Source organism: Patella vulgata, chromosome 6 (assembly GCF_932274485.2).
Source record: "Patella vulgata chromosome 6, xgPatVulg1.2, whole genome shotgun sequence".
Taxonomy (NCBI): Eukaryota; Metazoa; Mollusca; class Gastropoda; family Patellidae; genus Patella; species Patella vulgata.
The window spans coordinates 68,453,936-68,473,699 of NC_065884.2; the positions used below are offsets into that span (position 1 = coordinate 68,453,936).

General features: G+C 37.9%; 1 protein-coding gene across 4 annotated transcripts; it reads left to right on the forward strand.

The window, feature by feature from the left end:
* The first annotated feature begins 315 nt into the window (after positions 1-315).
* LOC126824016 (uncharacterized) lies at positions 316-7,862 on the forward strand. Of its 4 annotated transcripts, none has more exons than XM_050553111.2 (2): positions 316-5,687; positions 7,380-7,862. In XM_050553111.2, the coding sequence occupies exon 1, from the start codon at positions 526-528 to the stop codon at positions 1,462-1,464; it is 939 nt and encodes a 312-aa protein (XP_050409068.2). In that variant the 5' UTR covers positions 316-525; the 3' UTR covers positions 1,465-5,687; positions 7,380-7,862. The 4 variants fall into 4 exon arrangements, with proteins under 4 accessions (XP_050409068.2, XP_050409072.2, XP_055957873.1 ...); XM_050553115.2 differs by having other exon boundaries at positions 7,380-7,706; XM_056101898.1 differs by lacking the exon at positions 7,380-7,862 and adding an exon at positions 6,026-6,839 and having other exon boundaries at positions 316-4,881.
* Positions 7,863-19,764: the final 11,902 nt, after the last annotated feature.

Consider the following 19,764-nt stretch of genomic DNA (forward strand, 5'->3'; position numbering starts at 1 on the left):
TGCTAATCTTCCTAAGTCACAATCAGATACAGTGACTGATAGTGATGTGAAAGATATTGTGAAAACGCAAATTGAACTCTCAGAATTAATTTTGAATCAGCAACATCGTAGCTTATTACCCGAACCTGAAATTACAAAATTTGATGGTGATCCTTTAAAATATCGAACATTTGAAAAGGCCTTTGAAAATCGAATAGAAAAATATGCTATGGATGACACCGATAAACTGTACTACTTAGCTCAATTCACATCTAATGATCCTAATGATTTTGTAAATAGTTGTCTTCACATGGAACTTACTGAATGCTTTCAAACTGGTAAAAATCTGATCAAGAAAACCTTTGGTAATGATTTTAAAATTACACAAGCCTATATTAACGAGCTGTTGAAGTGGCCACAAATGAAACCAGAAAATCTACGATTATTGTGGAAGTTTTCACAACAACTCCTTACATGCTTGAATGCTAGTACCGATATATAAGCTATCTAAATGATTTGAACAATCCCCAAAATCTGAGGTGTCTTATGGAAAAGTTACCCTTTTCTATGAGAGACAGATGGCGTAGAAAAGCACATAATTGCCAAATTAATGAAAATCGAGAAGCAAGATATAAAGACTTCGTTGAATTTGTTAACTACGAAGTGGACGTCATGACTGATCCAGTGTTTGGCAGAACTCTAGACAAAACTCCTGAAAGGGTGTCCAGACCAACAGACTATAAACTAAAACAGTACTTTGGTACAGGCATTAACAGGCCACAGCAAACTTCTGTGCCTGTCAAATCGGTTAATCCATACAATACAGAGAAATGCGATTACTGTTTAAAGGGACATAACCTTGACCTTTGTCAAGATTTTATGAAACTCTCATATAGTGATCGTCGTAAGTTCGCTATAGTAAACAACATGTGTTTCGGTTGTTTAGGAAGATTTCACGAAAGTAAAAACTGTAGATTTAAACGAACCTGTCGTAAATGTGGTAAAAATCATCCTACTGTTCTTCATGCAGATTATTTTACTAATCCATGGCTTAACGCTCCACCAGCATCATTGCAAGCCAGTGGTGTTAGTTATCAACTGCCATCAACACCTTTTAACGCTCAAACATCAAACGCACATCAGCAAATGCAGCCACTTCGACAACCATCACATTATCCTTATCAACGTCCACCTAATGCCATGTATCAACCTAACGTCAATTATGGAAATAGAAATCTATCAACACAACACAACGCATCACAACAGAATATTTCTCGCCCAAATCAGCTAAGTAGTAATGTGCCTAATTTGAGTAATGGTTGTATTGACACTAGTATTGCACCGAATACTGATCGAATAATCAGTCATTGCACTGATGATGATTTTGACGTAATGATGTCTATTGTACCGGGTAAAGTAATTAGTAAAGACAGTAACGCAAGTAAAATGACTTATATTTATATTGTATATTGGATGATGACGTAAAATCAGACCTCAACGTTGAAAGTATCCCAACGAGAGTTAATTTAGGAACAATGCATGGACATAGTGAAATTGACAGTCGTCTTGTTAAAAATCTACAGGTCACTGATTTAACTGGAACGAATATTATAGATTTACCGCCAGTTTATACCACGTCTGAAATTCCTGTAAGTTCCTCTAAAATACCAAGACCGGAAATTGTAAAGCGCTGGGATTATCTTCAAAATATCTTAATTCCAGAATATTTCCCTGACATCAAGGTTGGATTGTTAATTGGGACAAATTGCCCTAAAGCCCAAGAGCCATTAAAGGTGATACCGAGCCAGAACAATGGACCTTATGCCGTACTTACTCGACTTGGATGGACCATTGTGGGACCTATTAATGCAGAAACGTCAACAAAAATGTTAGACTGTAATCGTGTCTTCATTAAAGATCTGAACAGTAATATCAATGGTCGTCAAGTGAGCATTGATAACCAGATACATGATATTGACACTTGCAAAATGTTTGAACATATTGTTGAAAATGACTTTACAGATTATAATTGTAAGGATCCAGCTTATTCTCAGGAAGATAAACAATTTCTTCATATCGTGAACACCGAAACTAAACTTGTAAATGGACACTATGAAATACCATTGCCCTTTAAGGACACAAACTTGAATATTCCAAATAATAAGGAATTAGCTTATAAACGTTTACAATCTTCGAAAAACAAAATGGAACCCTACCCAGAATATAAGCATGATTATTGTGACTTTATTTCTGATTTGCTAAACCAACGATATGCTGTGAAGGTCCCAAGCGAACAATTATATGTGCCTGACGGACAGATTTGGTATGTTCCACATCATGGGGTGTACCACCCAAGGAAACCGGACAAACTTAGGGTAGTGTATGACTGTAGCGCCAAATGGAATGGCCTTTCATTAAATAACTGTCTTCTTCAAGGACCAGACTTTGCTAATTCTTTGATTGGTGTTTTAATTAGACTACGTGAACATCCTGTCGCTTTCATGGCAGATGTCGAAAAAATGTTTTATCAAGTCAGTGTACCGCCTAAGGATTGGAATTATTTACGTTTTCTCTGGTGGCCTAACGGTAATACAACTCAACGTCCAGAAGAATATCAAATGACAGTTCATATTTTTGGAGCGGTCTCGTCTCCAAGTGTGGCCAATTATGCGCTCCAGAAAACAGCAGATGATAATTTTCTTTTTGGTTCAAAAGTGATCGAATCAATTAAACGTGATTTTTATGTTGACGATTTGCTAAAATCGTGTGAAACCGAGCAAGAAGCCATTGATCTTGCTAATGATATAGTGCATGTTTGTGCTCTTGGTGGTTTCAATTTGACCAAGTTTACCAGTAGTAATAGAACGTTTATAAACAGTATTACAGAAGATAAACGTGCTAAGAATATTAAACATTTAGATATTAATTACGATGATTTGCCAGTCGAACATTGTCTTGGTGTTCGATGGTGTGTTGAAAGTGACATGTTTACCTTTAATATTCTACTCAAGGACAAACCATTTACTACTAGAGGAATTCTCTCTGTGGTTGGATCGATATATGATCCATTGGGATTTTTATCTCCTGTGACCTTGGTGGCCAAACGAATTTTACAGGAACTCTGTTCATTGAAGATTGGTTGGGATGATGCAATTCCGGAAAACTCTCAACAAAGGTGGATTAAATGGAGAAACCAAATTTTCAAATTAGATCAGCTGAAAATTGAAAGATGCTTACGCCCTCCGGATTTTGGATTAGTAGTAAAGCGCGGCATCCATATTTTCTCTGATGCATCTTCCACTGGATATGGATCCGTTTGTTATCAACGGATTGTTAATGATCAGGGCCAGATTCACTGCGGCTTCCTTATTGGTAAATCTAGACTAGCTCCTTTAAAACAAAAAACAATTCCTAGGTTGGAGCTGTCAGCAGCAACGATTTCGGTGAAACTCAGCATCATGTTGTTCAACGAATTAGATTTAGCGCCACACACAGTAACATTTTGGACTGATAGTACCACAGTCTTACAGTATATACGTAATGAATCAAAACGTTTTCATGTTTTTGTGGCAAATCGCATTAGTTTCATCAGGAGTTCAACTCAATTAGAACAGTGGAAATATGTAAACACAAATACTAATCCTGGTGATTTAGCATCCAGGACAACCACCGCAGATAATTTCGTAAAAGACCCACGTTGGCTCATGGGGCCGGAGTTTTTGTGGACAACTGAAGATACTTGGCCAGAACAACCAAAACTTTCTGAACTCAGTTCTGATAACCCAGAGGTCAAACGTGAAATCGCAACACTAGCTACTATCAACACTGATATTAATCCGGTCAATAAGTTAATCGAGCACTATTCTGATTGGTTCCGCCTTAAACGTTCAGTTGCCTATATGCTTCGTTTAAAGGATTTATTACGTAAACGTGTAAAGGATATTAATGCTGTAGATCAAGATATTCCCGCTGAATTAGCTGGTGCACAACGCGAACGCTATGTAAGGGATAAAACATTAGCGATTAGGAATTCTCACACACCCTTCAAGGAACTTAACGTGGAGGAACTTAACGCATCAGAAAACGCTATTGTGAAATTTGTTCAGTTTAATTCGTTTCCTAACGAGATACAAATACTCAAACAAAACGTTCAAAATAATAATCGCCACAAAATTGTGCCAAGAACCAGTTCATTATACCGACTTGATCCAATTATTAGCGAAGGCCTACTTCGGGTAGGTGGACGTTTACGCAACGCAGACCTGTCGGATAATGTTAAACACCCAATTATTTTACCTCGGAATGAACATTTTACCAACTTAATTGTGAATGATATTCATCGGTCTGTAGCACATGCTGGTAGAGGTCACACTATAGCTATATTACGTGACAGGTACTGGATCATAAATGCAAACTCAGCTGTTCGTAATATCTTGTCCAAGTGTATTACATGTCGTAAGCTTCGTGCACCCATAATGAATCAAAAGATGTCAGATCTTCCAAAAGACCGTGTCTCCTCCTTTTACACGAGTGGGCGTGGATTACTTTGGACCATTTACTGTGAAAGAAGGTCGCAAAGAGCTTAAACGTTACGGCGTAGTTTTTACGTGTTTGAGTATTCGTGCAATACACATTGAAATAGCCTCGTCCCTTGATACTAGTTCTTTCATTCAAGCTCTACGTAGATTTATTGCCAGGAGAGGCCAATGTGAAGAAATAAGGAGTGATAACGGAACTAATTTTTGTGGTGGTGAACGAGAATTACGGCTAGAAATCAATAAATGGAATCAACGCCAAATAAACGATGAACTTCTACAACGAAACATCAAGTGGACCTTTAATCCGCCAGCTGCGAGTCACCAAGGAGGTGTCTGGGAACGCCAGATACGGACAATTCGTAAAGTATTGAACTCTCTGTTATTAACGAACAGTAATCCAACGTTAACCGATGAATCTTTTCGTACCTTTATGTGCGAGGTGGAAGCGAAAGTGTACAGTCGCCCTTTAACTTTCACCTCAGGCGATCCTAGTGACTTGACCCCATTAACCCCTAATCAGTTATTGACAATGCGTTCTAAATGGCTTTTGCCCCCAGGTTTATTTCAACGTGAAGATATGTTTGCTCGCAAGTATTGGAAACAAGTTCAATATCTTGCAGACTGTTTTTGGACAAGGTGGCAAAAAGAATATTTGTTGACGCTTCAGGAACGTGTTAAGTGGTCAAAACCTCAATGTAATTTATCAGTAAATGATATTGTGTTAGTTGTAGATGAAAATGCCCCTAGAAACCAGTGGTCCATGGGACGTATCACTGAGACTGTTAATGATGCTAACGGTTTTGTTCGAAGTGCCACAGTTAAGACTCAAAATTCAGTAATGCGTAGACCTATAACAAAATTAGTATTATTGATACCTTAAGTGTTTTAATATGCGTACACAGTTTTATTGTGCATGTTTCTGTGTAACTTATTTGTTTTTCATTCTTCCGTAACTTTTTTGTTAAACAATATGATTGTTTAAGGGGTCGGTATGTTACGGCAGAATGCCGTTTCCTTTCTTATTTAGTCCAAGTCTGTAATTTGAACGTAACGTAATCCAAATCCGAAATTCATACTCAACCGGTATTAGCGAACGCCATTGATGTGCAGAAAAACGGCATGTGTTTTAGAGACCATGCATTTCTAACGCCTGTTACCCTCTCACAAGTTGTAAGTTTACTTGAGAATTATGTAAAAGTGTAAACAGATATCGCAGATCATTTTCATATTATTTTTATTCACTGTCAAGTCATAATTCTGTCAAATTTAACGATTTACTTTCGGGTGTTTTTTTCCCCACGCAAAACCGATATTGCTTGTGTCACGTGAGTGCAATTTCCTCGTCTGCTACATGTAAGTTTGTATTCCTTGATAGGTGATGCATTCCATATTATGAGTCGTTTTAGTGCCAGCATCACTCATCAATACTTATTATTTATTAGTTATGTAGAACGTATATGTTATAGAGCTTATTGTAAACACATACATGTGTATTTTTATCTTTTCAGTGAAACCGTTCTTCGTTCTCTCTTTCATCACACAATCATTCAACGTTCATGTATTCAGTAACGTATATATACTTACCTTCATTGTCATCATAATGAACGAGTTTATCAAAAATGGGTACAGGAATAAACGAATAAGGATTGATTTTTCTACTTCGTTTTTTATTTTTAACGAACCGTCATTGCAGGAGCAAAAAGGCCAATTGCCTACACATGAACATAAACAGTTCATATGGGCGGCTTATCTGACGGTCCCATTTCACTCACAAAAAGATACACCATCAAAAGTGAAAATGGACGTTTTTGATTTTTGTCATAATAATGAGTAATTGCTCCACCAATCCTCAGACATTTAGCAATTCGTCGTGACATGCTCCTAATCAACCGTATAATCACGATTTGGGGCAATCAGACCCACTCCTCTTGCAGTGGCACTGCCAATTCTTGCAGTGTTGTCGGTTGGCGTTGACGTCGACGAACACGTCTCCCGATCAAATTAAACGAAACACACTAAAGCAAAGATACGCTAAACAGTAAATCTTATGCAAGAACCGATAGGAAAGCAAACATGGATAGATAAACCAGCACGCGGCAGTTTTCATCAACCCTTCCTTGAAGTGTCAAACTTGACAATGAACCCCTCCCACGTGTATGGCGCTATTGCGTGTCGCATGTGCAGCTCAGTAGTTTCTGTTGGGACGATAAGTTCTTCATCTGTGAACATACTCTCAAAGAATGTTAAATGTCCATGACTATTTATCATATCACAACCTGCATATGTACATGTATTTGCATTTCATTATCCCCTACTCAACACAAACTAGGTCATTTCGGGACTAACACATGGTTCAATTTTATTTCAATAATTCGCTTGCGCGTAGGGGTCTATAGCAGTGGGGGGGGGGGGGCGGGCGGGTGGAGGACCCGGAGAAAACCAACGAGGTTGGACAGGCAACCCTACTCCTTGTCACGTACAACCGGGGATTCGAAACCACGCCAGTTGACTCAATGACAGAGAGAGAGAGAGAGAAATGGGGTTTAACGTCCACTCGACACAAACTAGGTCATTTCGGGACTAACATGGTTTAATTTTATTTACATAATTCGCTTGCGCGTAGGGGTCTTTAGCAGTGGGAGGAAACCGGAGGACCCGGAGAAAACCCACGAGGTTGGACAGGCGACCCTACTCCTTGTCACGTAGAACCGGAGATTCCAAACCACGCCAGTTGACTCAATGACAGACCTTACATGATCAATTGAAGTACATATTAGCATGGTTACCTTGATATAGTAATATCTATTTTAATATCTACACCATGTTTCTGTTTAAACTTAATTAACATTTTCTGTTTTTCAGGTAAGAAGGGTGACCAAGGTGTGAGGTTGGTTTAATTACAGGAGAATACTACTGGTGTAGACTGGGATAACCAGGCGCCAAAAAATGCCATTCAATTTGGACTACTCGCGTATTTGGCCGAAAATAATTGGTTAGAAATGACAGTAACAACAGAAACGATTGAATGTAAATCAGTTTATGTACATTCATATTACATTATTACATGCGTTGCTACCCATTTGTGTCAATTTCTATAATACGACATTGTGTTGGTGTTTTGTCTCAAATGCAATACATTTCTATAAAGGAACGCAAAATAAGGAGGGTGGGTGTGTGTTTTTCGACATTTTATTGCAAAATAAAATTGTAAATAAATAACTAGCTCGTGACATAACTAGGAAGTTCGTGACATAAATAAGCAGCTCGTGACGTAAATAGGCAGCTCGTGACATAAATAAACAGCTCGTGGCATAAATAAACAGCTCGTGACATCAATAAACAGCTCGTAGCATAAATATAAACAGCTCGTGACATAAATAAACAACTCGTGGCATATATAACCGGCTCGTGACATAAACAGCTCGTGGCATAAATAACCAGCTCGTGGCATAAATATAAACAACTCGTGGCATAAATAAACAACTCGTGACATAAATAAACAGCTCGTGATATATATAACCAGCTCGTGACATAAATAAACAGCCCGTGGCATAAATAAACAGCTCGTGGCATAAATTCACAACTCGTGGCATAAATAACCAGATCATGATATAAATAGGCAGCTCGTGGCATAAATAGTCAGCTCGTGGCATATATAAACAGCTCGTGACATAAACTATATATCTGAAGAAGTACCAGTTTTATTTCTGTGAAAAATTCTGGTAGATAGCTAAAATTACTTCATAGCAGCTATTTGAATAAACCCGAACTCACGACACATGCATGGTGACATTTTCTAGCTACACTGTCAGTCATTTTGTCGTCTTCCAGCCAGTTTTACTCCGTTTTACCTTAAATTTTGGGATGTATAGAAATAACGAATAGCAAATTCCATCGACCCAATGCTGCTCCCCGCATGTAAACAAGCACGCCGCCATCTTTATTCGCCGTGAACCCAATTGATCGAATCGATGCCAGGAGATTATCTAGCGTTGACATTTTGTTTCTTAACTGAATGTTAAATAATCAATATTAGTACGTATTAGCGTGGATTTAGACGTGAGAAATTTGATATTAGGGACCTTTCGCACGGGTACGAATACGAAAACGAAAACGTCATCAATTCGTGTGTACTTGTGACGTCAATCCGTAATGAGTGTTCGGCCAGTGAAAAACGTTGCGCGTATTGAGCTGGGTTTACGTAGGTATGCAAACGAATATGTTTCTTGTCTCATATATTGAATTTTTCACCATTTTTCGAGCCTTTGTGTATATTGTTGATTGTGTAGCGTTCGTAGAATGTGCTCACAAGGAATATTCTGCTTGATTTGTTGTATATCTGCCGAAAAATCGATTGAAAACTTTGCCTTGACCGAGAAGTTCATGGAGTGGAAATTAACGCCATCTAGTTATTATCGTACGTCGGATTGCGAAACCGCGTGTTAGAGGATACGAAAACGAAAACGTAAACGAACATATGTTCGTTTTGGTGTTCGTTTTCGTACCGATGCGAAAGGTCCCTATTATGCAAATCACGGATAAATACTTTACGAAATACATAGAACTTTGTTCTGTTGGCTACATTCCTCCGTATGCAATTTTCTACCGTGGTCCCGTTTAATAACACAGTTCTTTATTTCTGGTTCCTTTGGTTCGTCAGTATCCCACAAGTCTTCACCATTAAATTCTCGACCATCAGACCATACAAATGTAAAACTGGACAAGTTGTATTCTAAACCAATCCATACACTATCATGGCTATAATGATATTAAACATACATTATGACGTCATATTAATAATGACGTTATTGTATTAATCATATTAAACATACATTATGACGTCATATTAATAATGACGTCATTGTATTAATCATATTAAACGTACATTATGCAAGAGCTAAATCTGTCTATTGCAGGTCTTTCTTTAGGCCTGAAATGTTATATAAACTATTAATTAGATATTTATTAACAAGACAAGACCATAATCGATTAAAACGGTTCGCCATTTAAAAATTTGATTTAAAAATGTGAAAGCGATCAGGCCATGTCCCGATTTGTCAAAACTTGGCTGAGAATCAAGTAATTTGAATGAAATTTTCAATATTTTCTTTTTTTTTTATCATCTATTTTTGAATCATAGCAAGAATGACCAGCTCTTTATTAAACTCTTAACTAATGTCGCTTTAAGAAAATAGATAACTCCCAACAAGATGGTGAGTAGCAATTTGAAACAATAGTTGGCCGTAACACCGCTTTCTGGGCACAGTTTCCGCCGGCACACCACGCGGCGTATGCCCGTCTTCATTAGTCCGGCTGGTGCAGAAAAGTAGGAGTTATAACTATAGGGAGTAGTTCAATCTGATTAAGGGGGGTTAGATGGTCGAATGGTTAGCACGTGCATGCTGTATCATAAGGCCTGTCATTGAGTCAAATGGCGTGGTTTCGAATCCCCGGTTGGGGGTGACAAGGAGTAGGGTTATCTGTCCAACCTCGTGGGTTTTCTCCGGGACCCCGGTTTTCTCCCACTGCTAACGACCCCTACGCGCAAACGAATTATTGAAATAAAATTAAACCATATGCTAGTCCCGAAATGACCTAGTCTGTGTCGAGTGGACGTTAAACCCCCAACTCTCTCTCTCTCTCTCTCCCTCTCTCTCTCTCTCTCTCTCTCTCCCTCTTAATCTGATTAAAATACAGATCTATATTTCGTTTCGTTTTTTTTTTTATATACTTGCGGTGGCCTACACTACATGAAGACCTGAACAGTTATACTGAAAGGACGCGTCAGGGGTCATACGAGCCGCTTTTGACCCTATGATGTGAGACATGGGTGTATATACACAGTTAAAATGGCAAACACGTAAATATATGTAAATACATATATGATGAGGCGGATGGCAATGTATAATATATATTATATGTTACATCATCACGTAAATTTGAAACTAATATTGTAAATTAAAACAATTAATAAGCAAGATTAAAATCTGTTTGACATGTCAATAAACTTGTGGACTTGATTAAAAGTTTTGAACTATAAAAAACGAAACGAAATAGGATCTTTTTTAATCAGACTAGCGAGTAATATTAAAGGAGTTAAATCTCTACTCTTTGGCATCTAGAAATGGACACAAATAGGTCGCAACGCATATAATAATGTAATATGAATGTATATAAATTGAAAAACATTCAATCGTTTCTGTTTTTACTGTAATTTCTAACCAGTTATGTTCGTCGAAGTACCTGACGAATCCGATTTGAATGGCAGTCTTTGGCGTCTGGTTATTCTATTCTACATCCGTAGTATTCTCCTAAACGGGATATGTTTAGCCTCGTTCGTCGATTCCCTTCATGTAAATGGTGCCCGATAGCAATTTGGCACGCGATTCGGGTGCCAGTTTTAAAATGTTCATTTCGTCTTAAATATTGGATATCAGAAGCCCAAGTTTTCCTGGTAAGATAACAACATTAATGTTGATTTAAACTGACAAATAAATCGTGTTTGCAATGTCGAAGACTATGGATGATATTGAATTACAGACTTGACCCTTTTAAACTTACATATTGGGAATTATTTAGTTTATATATCATAATACTTACACATCATTTTGTTGTAAGAAGTTATTGTAAATGTCGGTGTGAGCAGTAGATTGGACAGTTAACAGATTCTTTCCATTATTGATACAGTAGGTCCGTCCATCTGTTTTAGACATGGTTGTACTCGAGATAAACATGGCTGAAAATTGAAAATATATTGTTATCTCACTATGGTTATGATGTTATCTCAGCCTTTCTATGGTATCTCACTATGGTTATCTCACTATGGTTATGATGCCATCTCACTATGGTTATGATGTTATCTCACTATGGTTATGATGTTATCTCACTATGGTTATGATGTTATCTCACTATGGTTATGATGTTATCTCAGTCTAATTATGGTTATGATGTTATCTCAGTCTAATTATGGTTATGATGTTATCTCAGTCTAATTATGCTTATGATGTTATCTCACTATGGTTATGATGTTATCTCAGTCTCACTATGGTTATGATGTTATATCAGTCTCACTATGGTTTTGATGTTATCTCAGTTTCATTATGGTTATGTTATCTCACTATGGTTATGATGTTATCTCAGTCTCACTATGGTTATGATGTTATATCAGTCTCACTATGGTTTTGATGTTATCTCAGTTTCATTATGGTTATGTTATCTCACTATGGTTATGATGTTATCTCAGTCTCACTATGGTTATGATGTTATCTCAGTCTCACTATGGTTATGATGTTATCTCAGTCTCACTATGGTTATGATGTTATCCCAGTCTTACTATTGTTAAGATATTACCTCAGTCTCACTATGGTTTTGATGTTATCTGAGTCTCACTGTGGTTATGATGTTATCTCAATAATGACCTTATTGAATGATTTTAAATCACTTCACCATGGATTCTTATGTTGTAGATTTAGTTTTAAAACTATACTTTATTTAACGCTATCAGGGACAGGGTGTTTATAATATGGAGAAAAGACACATTTTCCAGTACAGGAAACAGTTGGAACATTCAAGTACAACAACAACTTACCAGTACAGAGTATAGTTGGACCAGTCCAAGTAAAACAACATCTTTCTAGTACAGAGTATAGTTGGACCAGTCCAAGTACCACAACAACTTACCAGTACAGAGTATAGTTGGAACAGTCCAAGTACCATCTACAGAACAAGTTGAACTGGTAACGCCACCTAGGTATACACTGATTGGTTGACATTGATACGTCGCCACTGTAGGGTAGGTGGTGCTGGTAAAGCTGACATCAGCATAGGCAACAGAAGGAACGGGTCCACAATTTATTACAATCTCTGTATCTTAAGTGAGAAAAAATGAAATGAAACTAATGTTTAGTATATAAAGAAAATAGTTCGAAATTATACAGGTCGGTTCGGGAAGTCAGGTTGGTTGGTGGGGAGGTCAGGTCGGTTAGGGTGGAGGTCGGGTCGATTCGGTTGGGAACGTCAGGCCGGTTTAGTGTCCGTGCTTCAGGACGTCGGGTTTGATAGAATGTACTATATGACTCCTGGGGGTTCGACAGGATGTACTATATGTCTCCACTAGGGGTTCGACAGACTGTAGTATATGACTCCAATGAGGTTCAACAGAGTGTACTATATGTCTCCACTGGGGATTGAAGAGAATGAATGAATGAATGAAATGGGGTTTAACGTCCTACTGTTCTGCTCCGACTGGGCTAATGAAGACGGGCATGCGATCTAAGTCACTTTCTCAACGAACCCCAGTTAATTGCGCCATCTGGTAGCAAATTGTATAAGCTTTCTGTGGAACAATCAATTTCAGGTAAAAACGATCGGAATCACATCGAACCAATTCCCTTCTGAAATGGCCTCCCGGACAAATAAGTCCATCGTACCCTTTATTTGACCTTAATTTTGCTGAAAAGTCGAAGTAAGTTGTTGTACTGGTAATTATGATTCGTATTAAACATCATTTTGAAGTTGTAATGTAAACCCACTCCTTGTTCTGTTCGCGTCAAGTATTCTCGTCCAAAAGTCTGTTTTGCCTTTTATGCGAAAAGACAAAAATGTGACTTAGATCGTTCTTCACCTGGACTCTTCATTTGGCTCCACTGAGGTTCGACAGAATGTACTATATGGCCCCACTGAGTTTCCACCTAATATACTATATACTTCTAGAGTTCGAGAGAATTCACTATACTAATGATTTGAGGCAGTATTTACTTCGCAAACGTATCACCATTTATTAAAATTTACAGAAATTGTAAAGACTTACCTGTAGATAGACACTTATATCCAGTAGAAATCGGTAAACATGTTTCCGTTGGTAGACACGTGTGACCAGCACAAAACCCAACCAAACTCTGAAATAGCAACAGATACGATCAGATAGTCAGTCATTTAATTAACTTTGTGGACATGAACCATAATAGGTAAATTTAGTTAATAATGTTATGAATCACTCGGGTGACATAGACGATGTAGCGGCAGTATGTTTCGTTACCTAGCAACTCTCGAGATCACGCGTTATCATGGAGAAAGTTTGGGCTACCGCCAGTGCTTTGTCCGAATGGCGAGCGTACAATATGGATCAGGGTTAGAGCATGGCGTTATCGCTGCCATCTTTGAATTCTGACGTCATATAAAGCAATCGATGCAAAGGGACCAGCATCTCGATCGTACTTAAATGGGGGGGGGGGCTTAGACTTCTTTCGCCCCCAGAGCACACCCCCCCCCCCCCCATCCACATCCAAAAAGGAGAACAGGAGGAGTAGCAGTCGGGGACCCGTTCCTGTTCCACAATGTACGTATTTGACTTTGGAAGGTATGTCAATAAAATTTCAAACTCACTAGAGGTATTTCTGAACGCGTTCCAAAAACGAAATCCAATGCTCCGGACTGTGACGTCATGTCCACGTCATTCCATTCACAAATTCCCAACAATTTATTGAAGTTGTATGATTTGCATTTTGACGTCATATAACACAACACTGCACACTGAATCGCGGTGGATAAATGTGACGTTTGGAACACGTGATCTGTTAAACGACGACCATGTTGAATGAAATCTAAACTCTGTACTCGAGAACAGAAGTTGGCGTATGATCGTGGTTCGGTTAAAAGGACCATTAATGCCATAACCAAGGATATTAGGAACATGGTCCTGTCTCTAGACAAAATAAGCAATCCAATCTGAAATAGTAAAAAGGTTTTTTTTTTTGGTTTTTTTTACAAAATTATGAATTTTTAGTTCTTCTGAGTATCTATAAATAGCTGCTTGACTTTAAAAATTTGAAAATGTGTAACCAGTCACTTTGTCTACGATATCGCCCTTGGTGGAACTGGACGTAACGCACCAGGAACGAACGAACGTAGCCAAACACAAACAAGTATTTCGAGAACATCAAACAAGTAGAATATTGTTTGTATTAATTCCTGGTGATAATAATAGTGTAGCGTAGAAAACTTTTAAAAGTTGGACGGCAAACTAGCATCATTTCATTCAACACAAATACCTTCGATTCGTTCTTGTCGTTCCATTAATGATATATGCCTACCTTACACCTGATTCGTTCTTATCGTTTTGGCCAAGAGATATGCCCTTCTTTACCAGTTGCGTACCGTTTATACAACCATGTGTCTGCGATATCCCTTGAGTGGACGCGGACGTTAAATAAAGCTATTTCACACACTATACAATGACGAAAATAAAATTCACTTCAATATTTTATGGACAACGAATTTCATTACCATATTTTTAATTAGAGATACCAGGCTAGAGAGCTTTATCAACATCGCCCTTTTGTTAATTAAAATCAAGCGTAAATAAAATTGACATTCCGGAAGAAGAGATCTTTTACAAAGGGTCGGTTATTTATATAACAAACGAGAAAATGTTAAGAGTGAAGTGCCAGTCAATTCCACTGATGCTAGACCATTCGGCATGCTCGATTCTCAGTCCGGAACGTCCCGAATGGACAGAATTGCAATAGAGTGGCGCGGAATGCAGTTCCGACAATTGAGAGAGAAATGGGGTTTAACGTCCACGTATGGGGTCTTTAGCAGTGGGAGGAAACCGGAGGACCTGGAGAAAACCCACGAGATTGGACAGGCGACCCTACTCCTTGTCACGTACAACCGGAGATTCGACCCGACAATTGAGGCGGTGTTAGTAGAACCGTGACGTAATAAAACACAACGCTGGATTGTCAATCCGGAACCTTCTGAAATGACAGGATTGCAATCGAGGGCGTGGAATTCAGTCCTGGGCCCTTATTCACGAAAACTTAAACTAAGATACAATCGAAATTTTAAGAAATACTGCAATTCGATTGGCTGACCATGCAAATTGGATATATGCAAATTGATTTTACTGGTCAGCCAATCAAATTGCAGTATTTCTTAAAATTTCGCACAGTTCTGCTAGTCCCATCAACGGAGGTGGTTGAGTAGAATCGTGACGTAATTAATACAACGAAAACGTTTCAGCTGTCACAGTTGGTTGAGATATTTGCTTAGAAGTCGAAGCATGCGTTGTAGCTCGAAATCCCTCTTTCACTCGATTGTCACTATTTTTGGGATTTATGAAATTCATTTCGGGAACGTTCAATCGAATATCCCCATTTTTTAAATATTTTTTATGCAGTCGGCGCATACGTTTTCACTCGATTGTCACTATTGTTGATATGAAGAGTATTCGATCTCGGAACGTCCAATTGAGTACCCCCCTATATAGAACACTCACACGTGGCTTTCAGAAAGGAACGCGTTGTGTGTACAGGGCATTTCCGATCCGCTTCAATCCCGAGATGAAATCAATGACATTGTATTAACCTCTGGACTGTTAAGTGAAAATATGAACAAATGCATTATCTCCTCTTGTTTATCGAGTAGGAAATAAACCGGGAAGTTTCCGATTGATCATGAATGTTCTAAGGTTGATTGTGAGTAAAATATTCAACGAATAAGTGCACATATCTACTAAACACAAATCTAGAAAACGCAATTGTGAACAAAAATTATATATTATCTGGGAAAATGCTGAAAACCGATTAGTTCTAAATATAAAGGCCAACTGCAGATTTGGTCAAAGGTCAGGGGTTGTAAACAGGGCTAGCGCTAACCCTAACCACAATCTCGCCAACAATCCCGTGTCCTATTTACATCTCGCGACCTATAACGAAATCTACAGTTGGTCTTAATATTTAGACCTAGCCACTGAAAACCCCCTCAAGCCTCATGTGGTGAAGGCAACTACGCTCTCGGTACGCAGAAATGTCATCCTTTCCCCGTCCTCACAACGCGTACACCACGTCCCATACCACACTGATCAGCAGTGATGTTTCCGCTAGGCCGTTACAATCACTGTTAAGGATGACATCGATGCGACTTAATGAGTCCCAAACATTAACTTTTTTCCTCTGACAAATTAAATTCTAAAACATTTTTTTTCATTTATTAGAAAAATAAATAAAGACGTTTAAATTATTTGTAGGTAAAAATCATTTCCTATTTAGTGTAAATAGGTATTAAAATAAGTAAAATTCACCATTTAGCCCGAATCAGTAACGTCTTATGTAAACAATGCACACGCTATTGAGCCAATGATTGACGCCGCGTGATGTGACGTCACGTGTCGAAACCGTCATCTGTTACAGAGATATTAGAAGATCTCTTTAAAACAGATTGATCCCATACGTCCTCGCTGCGCTCTCGCGCCACTCTATTGATGTTTTACATTGAAATCAATGCGGAAAACATCCGGACACAGATCACCAAATATTTCTACGCTGTCACCCAAAGTTATTTTTAGTCTTCCTCTCCCTTTCCCTTTTTCCCCCTTTTGCATTGCAATTTTTGTTGACTTTTTGGTGTAGAATCGAAGAAAAGGGTTTGAAAATACAATTTCTGGCAGGTTTTGGTGAATATTCATGATCTGTGGCCTGCGGATGAACGCCTTCAGAATAGAGTCGTCTCCCCTGTATTGCTTTATCCATGTCGTAAACAAATAAATTCGCAGCTCGAGACAATACGTCATCTTAAGTCATTTTCTTGATGCGCATGCGACGATAGAGATATGAAAAATTCGCTTTTCGTCCTCAAGGTTAAAGATTAAGGTGATGATTTGATATAAATATACGTTTGAAATGCATTGTTTTTTGTGTGATTGTCCTTATTGATTTTGTTTATGTGGGGTAAGGTCCATTGCAATGGACAATTTGATATCCGATTGAACGCTTTGTAACGGAGTTCTCCTAATTGTACAAACCGGTTAAAGGGACAATAACACTCTTGCTAGAGTGACCCACAGTCTCAATTATCTGTACTATATAAACTGACCTGTTTTAACAGCATGTTGTCACGCGGATCAAAACTTCGATTATGAGAAAAGTGCTCTCACGGGCTCGCTCGTGCACTGTAAGCAGCAAACAGTCGCCCAAAATAGACATTCACGTGACAATATTCATTCACTTATTTATCAATGAAGTCATGTAAAAAAATTATTCTTTACTCGTTGGACTTTTAAAAATAAGAAGTTAAGAACTAGATTAAAATTTTGGCTAAAACTCGGCGATTTAATTTCTAAGTTAGTTAATTGTAACCAATGACGTATATATTGTAACGGTTCTCGGTTCAGAGTCAACTCATGTAGTTTCGCCCTTTTTCTATCTTTTAAATCCACTATCGTGGCAACATAACGACACTGCAAGACTGTGAAAGTTACTTTTATTTAACCGTTAAACTCTGTTGTTAGTGGGCGCTTCAGTTACTTTAGAAGTTACATTGTTGCTAGCTCTAAATACGCAGAAAAAATTTGAGACTGGAAATTGATTAAACGAAATTATTTTCCCTAGTCTCGATTAACCAGACGTGTATGATTAAAATAAAATTACGGTACTGGTCACAAGACTCGGATTCTAATCATTTTAGGGCGCTGCGAATTTGGTCTCCGATTTTGTGTCAAATTTAATAGGAGGATGTGCCATTATTGCTATGCCATTCGTGTTTAGTATCCTTATGCATTTGCCATTTCCAACATGGTGGTTACAAAACGTTTCAGTTATTATAAATCCAGTAACAACTCATTTTTCTAGAACTGAAATATAACCAAAAAGACGCGCATTGACTGTTTCATAATATGAGTACGGTAAGCACTCTCTACGTACTGCGTTTGTAAACCACGAAATTCACCCCTTATTAGAAAGTTTCAACTATAGTCTATTACATGTAAACGTTAAAAAAATCAGCTCAAAATACAGACATCTCTCTTTGTGTGTGTGTGTGTGTGTGTGTGTGTGTGTGTGTCTCTCTCTCTAACTAAGGGCTGCGCGCGCGTACAAATGTTAAATTCAATCGTTAATTGTACGTACGTAAAAAAACGAAGAAAGCCGACTGCGGAAAATAAGAATTCGTTTTCCAGAACAAAATTTGAAACTTTGATGTGACCAAGAAACATAACTCTTTTTAATGAAAAAATCTACCGCTGTAACGCAACTTGGGCGATCAACTTTTCCATATAATTAGAAAGTCCCATTCAAATGGCCAAATCACACAAATATCCAACTTAGCAATAGTTTAATTGTTAATGAATGATGATTTTAATGGTAAGTCTTATCATATTTGTTAAAATAAGCCCCAAATATAGCTCGTTTATTTGATTTTTGTTATTTGCACGAACCACTCTACTCTTGCTGGCTTGACAGCTCAAGAAAATAAATAATAGCCTTATTCTAAGTATTAGATGTTTAAGTGTCCTACCTGTTGTGTAAATTATCCATTACATCCTATTTTACTTGTCCAGAGGGTTCGAAAATATTTTTAAATCCAAGTCACATTTGAAAAGGTTTACGTTAGGCTTTTCAAATCATATAGTTGAATTTTTACAATTTTTTAAATTAGGTGTTTTAAGATGAAATTTGTATCATCAATTAATTGGAATATTGTAAAATAGTACAATTTGTTGACCAGAATAAAGATTGGGACATATTATTCAGTTACAACAAGAGTGGTATTGAGCCTTTAAAGTAAATCTAGCGGAGTGGATATATCTCGGACATCATGCGGGTGGGTGGGCGAATGGTCTAAGGCGTGCAACTTTAGATTATAAGGTCTGTCATTTAGTCAAGGGGTGTGGTTTCGACTCCCAGCTTGTAGAGAGAAGGAGGAGGGTGGTCTGTTCAGCCTCATGGCTTTTCGCCAGGTCCCCAGGTCCCCAATCCTACTACTATAGAACATTTAGCTGCAATTTTTAGCCGAGATAATTCTTGTCTACGGCTGCAATTGATACACTATTCGACTCTTTACGCAAGTAAAATTAGGTTCAGTTGCAAATTTTTCAACACATTTCATCATAGTTTGCATGGAAATAAATGATTATGTTACAAAAAGTGAAGAGTGGAACACAGAAATCTTAATTTTATCATACCGAACAGTTTTTCTGTATTTTCGAGTGATATAATATCACATGATTCTAGTACGGCGGCCATTTTAAATGAACAAAAATTTCGCATAGCAGTTGGGTTAAATCAAATCATATAATTATGCGGTAAGGTTACACCTTTATTTCAATGAGAATTGGTTGATTATATGTTAAGCTATGTACAGTACAGTTTGGGGTCAGTGTAATTGGAAATTAAGGGAGTTATAGGCCAGTAACTTTTTTGTAGTCAAATTAAGGGAGTTTTAGGCCAGTAACTTTTTTGTGGCTGGAGTA

Excerpts from the sequence above, each read along its gene's own strand:
- LOC126824016 (XM_050553115.2), top strand. The coding sequence starts at position 1,515 with ATGCATGGACATAGTGAAATTGACAGTCGTCTTGTTAAAAATCTACAG.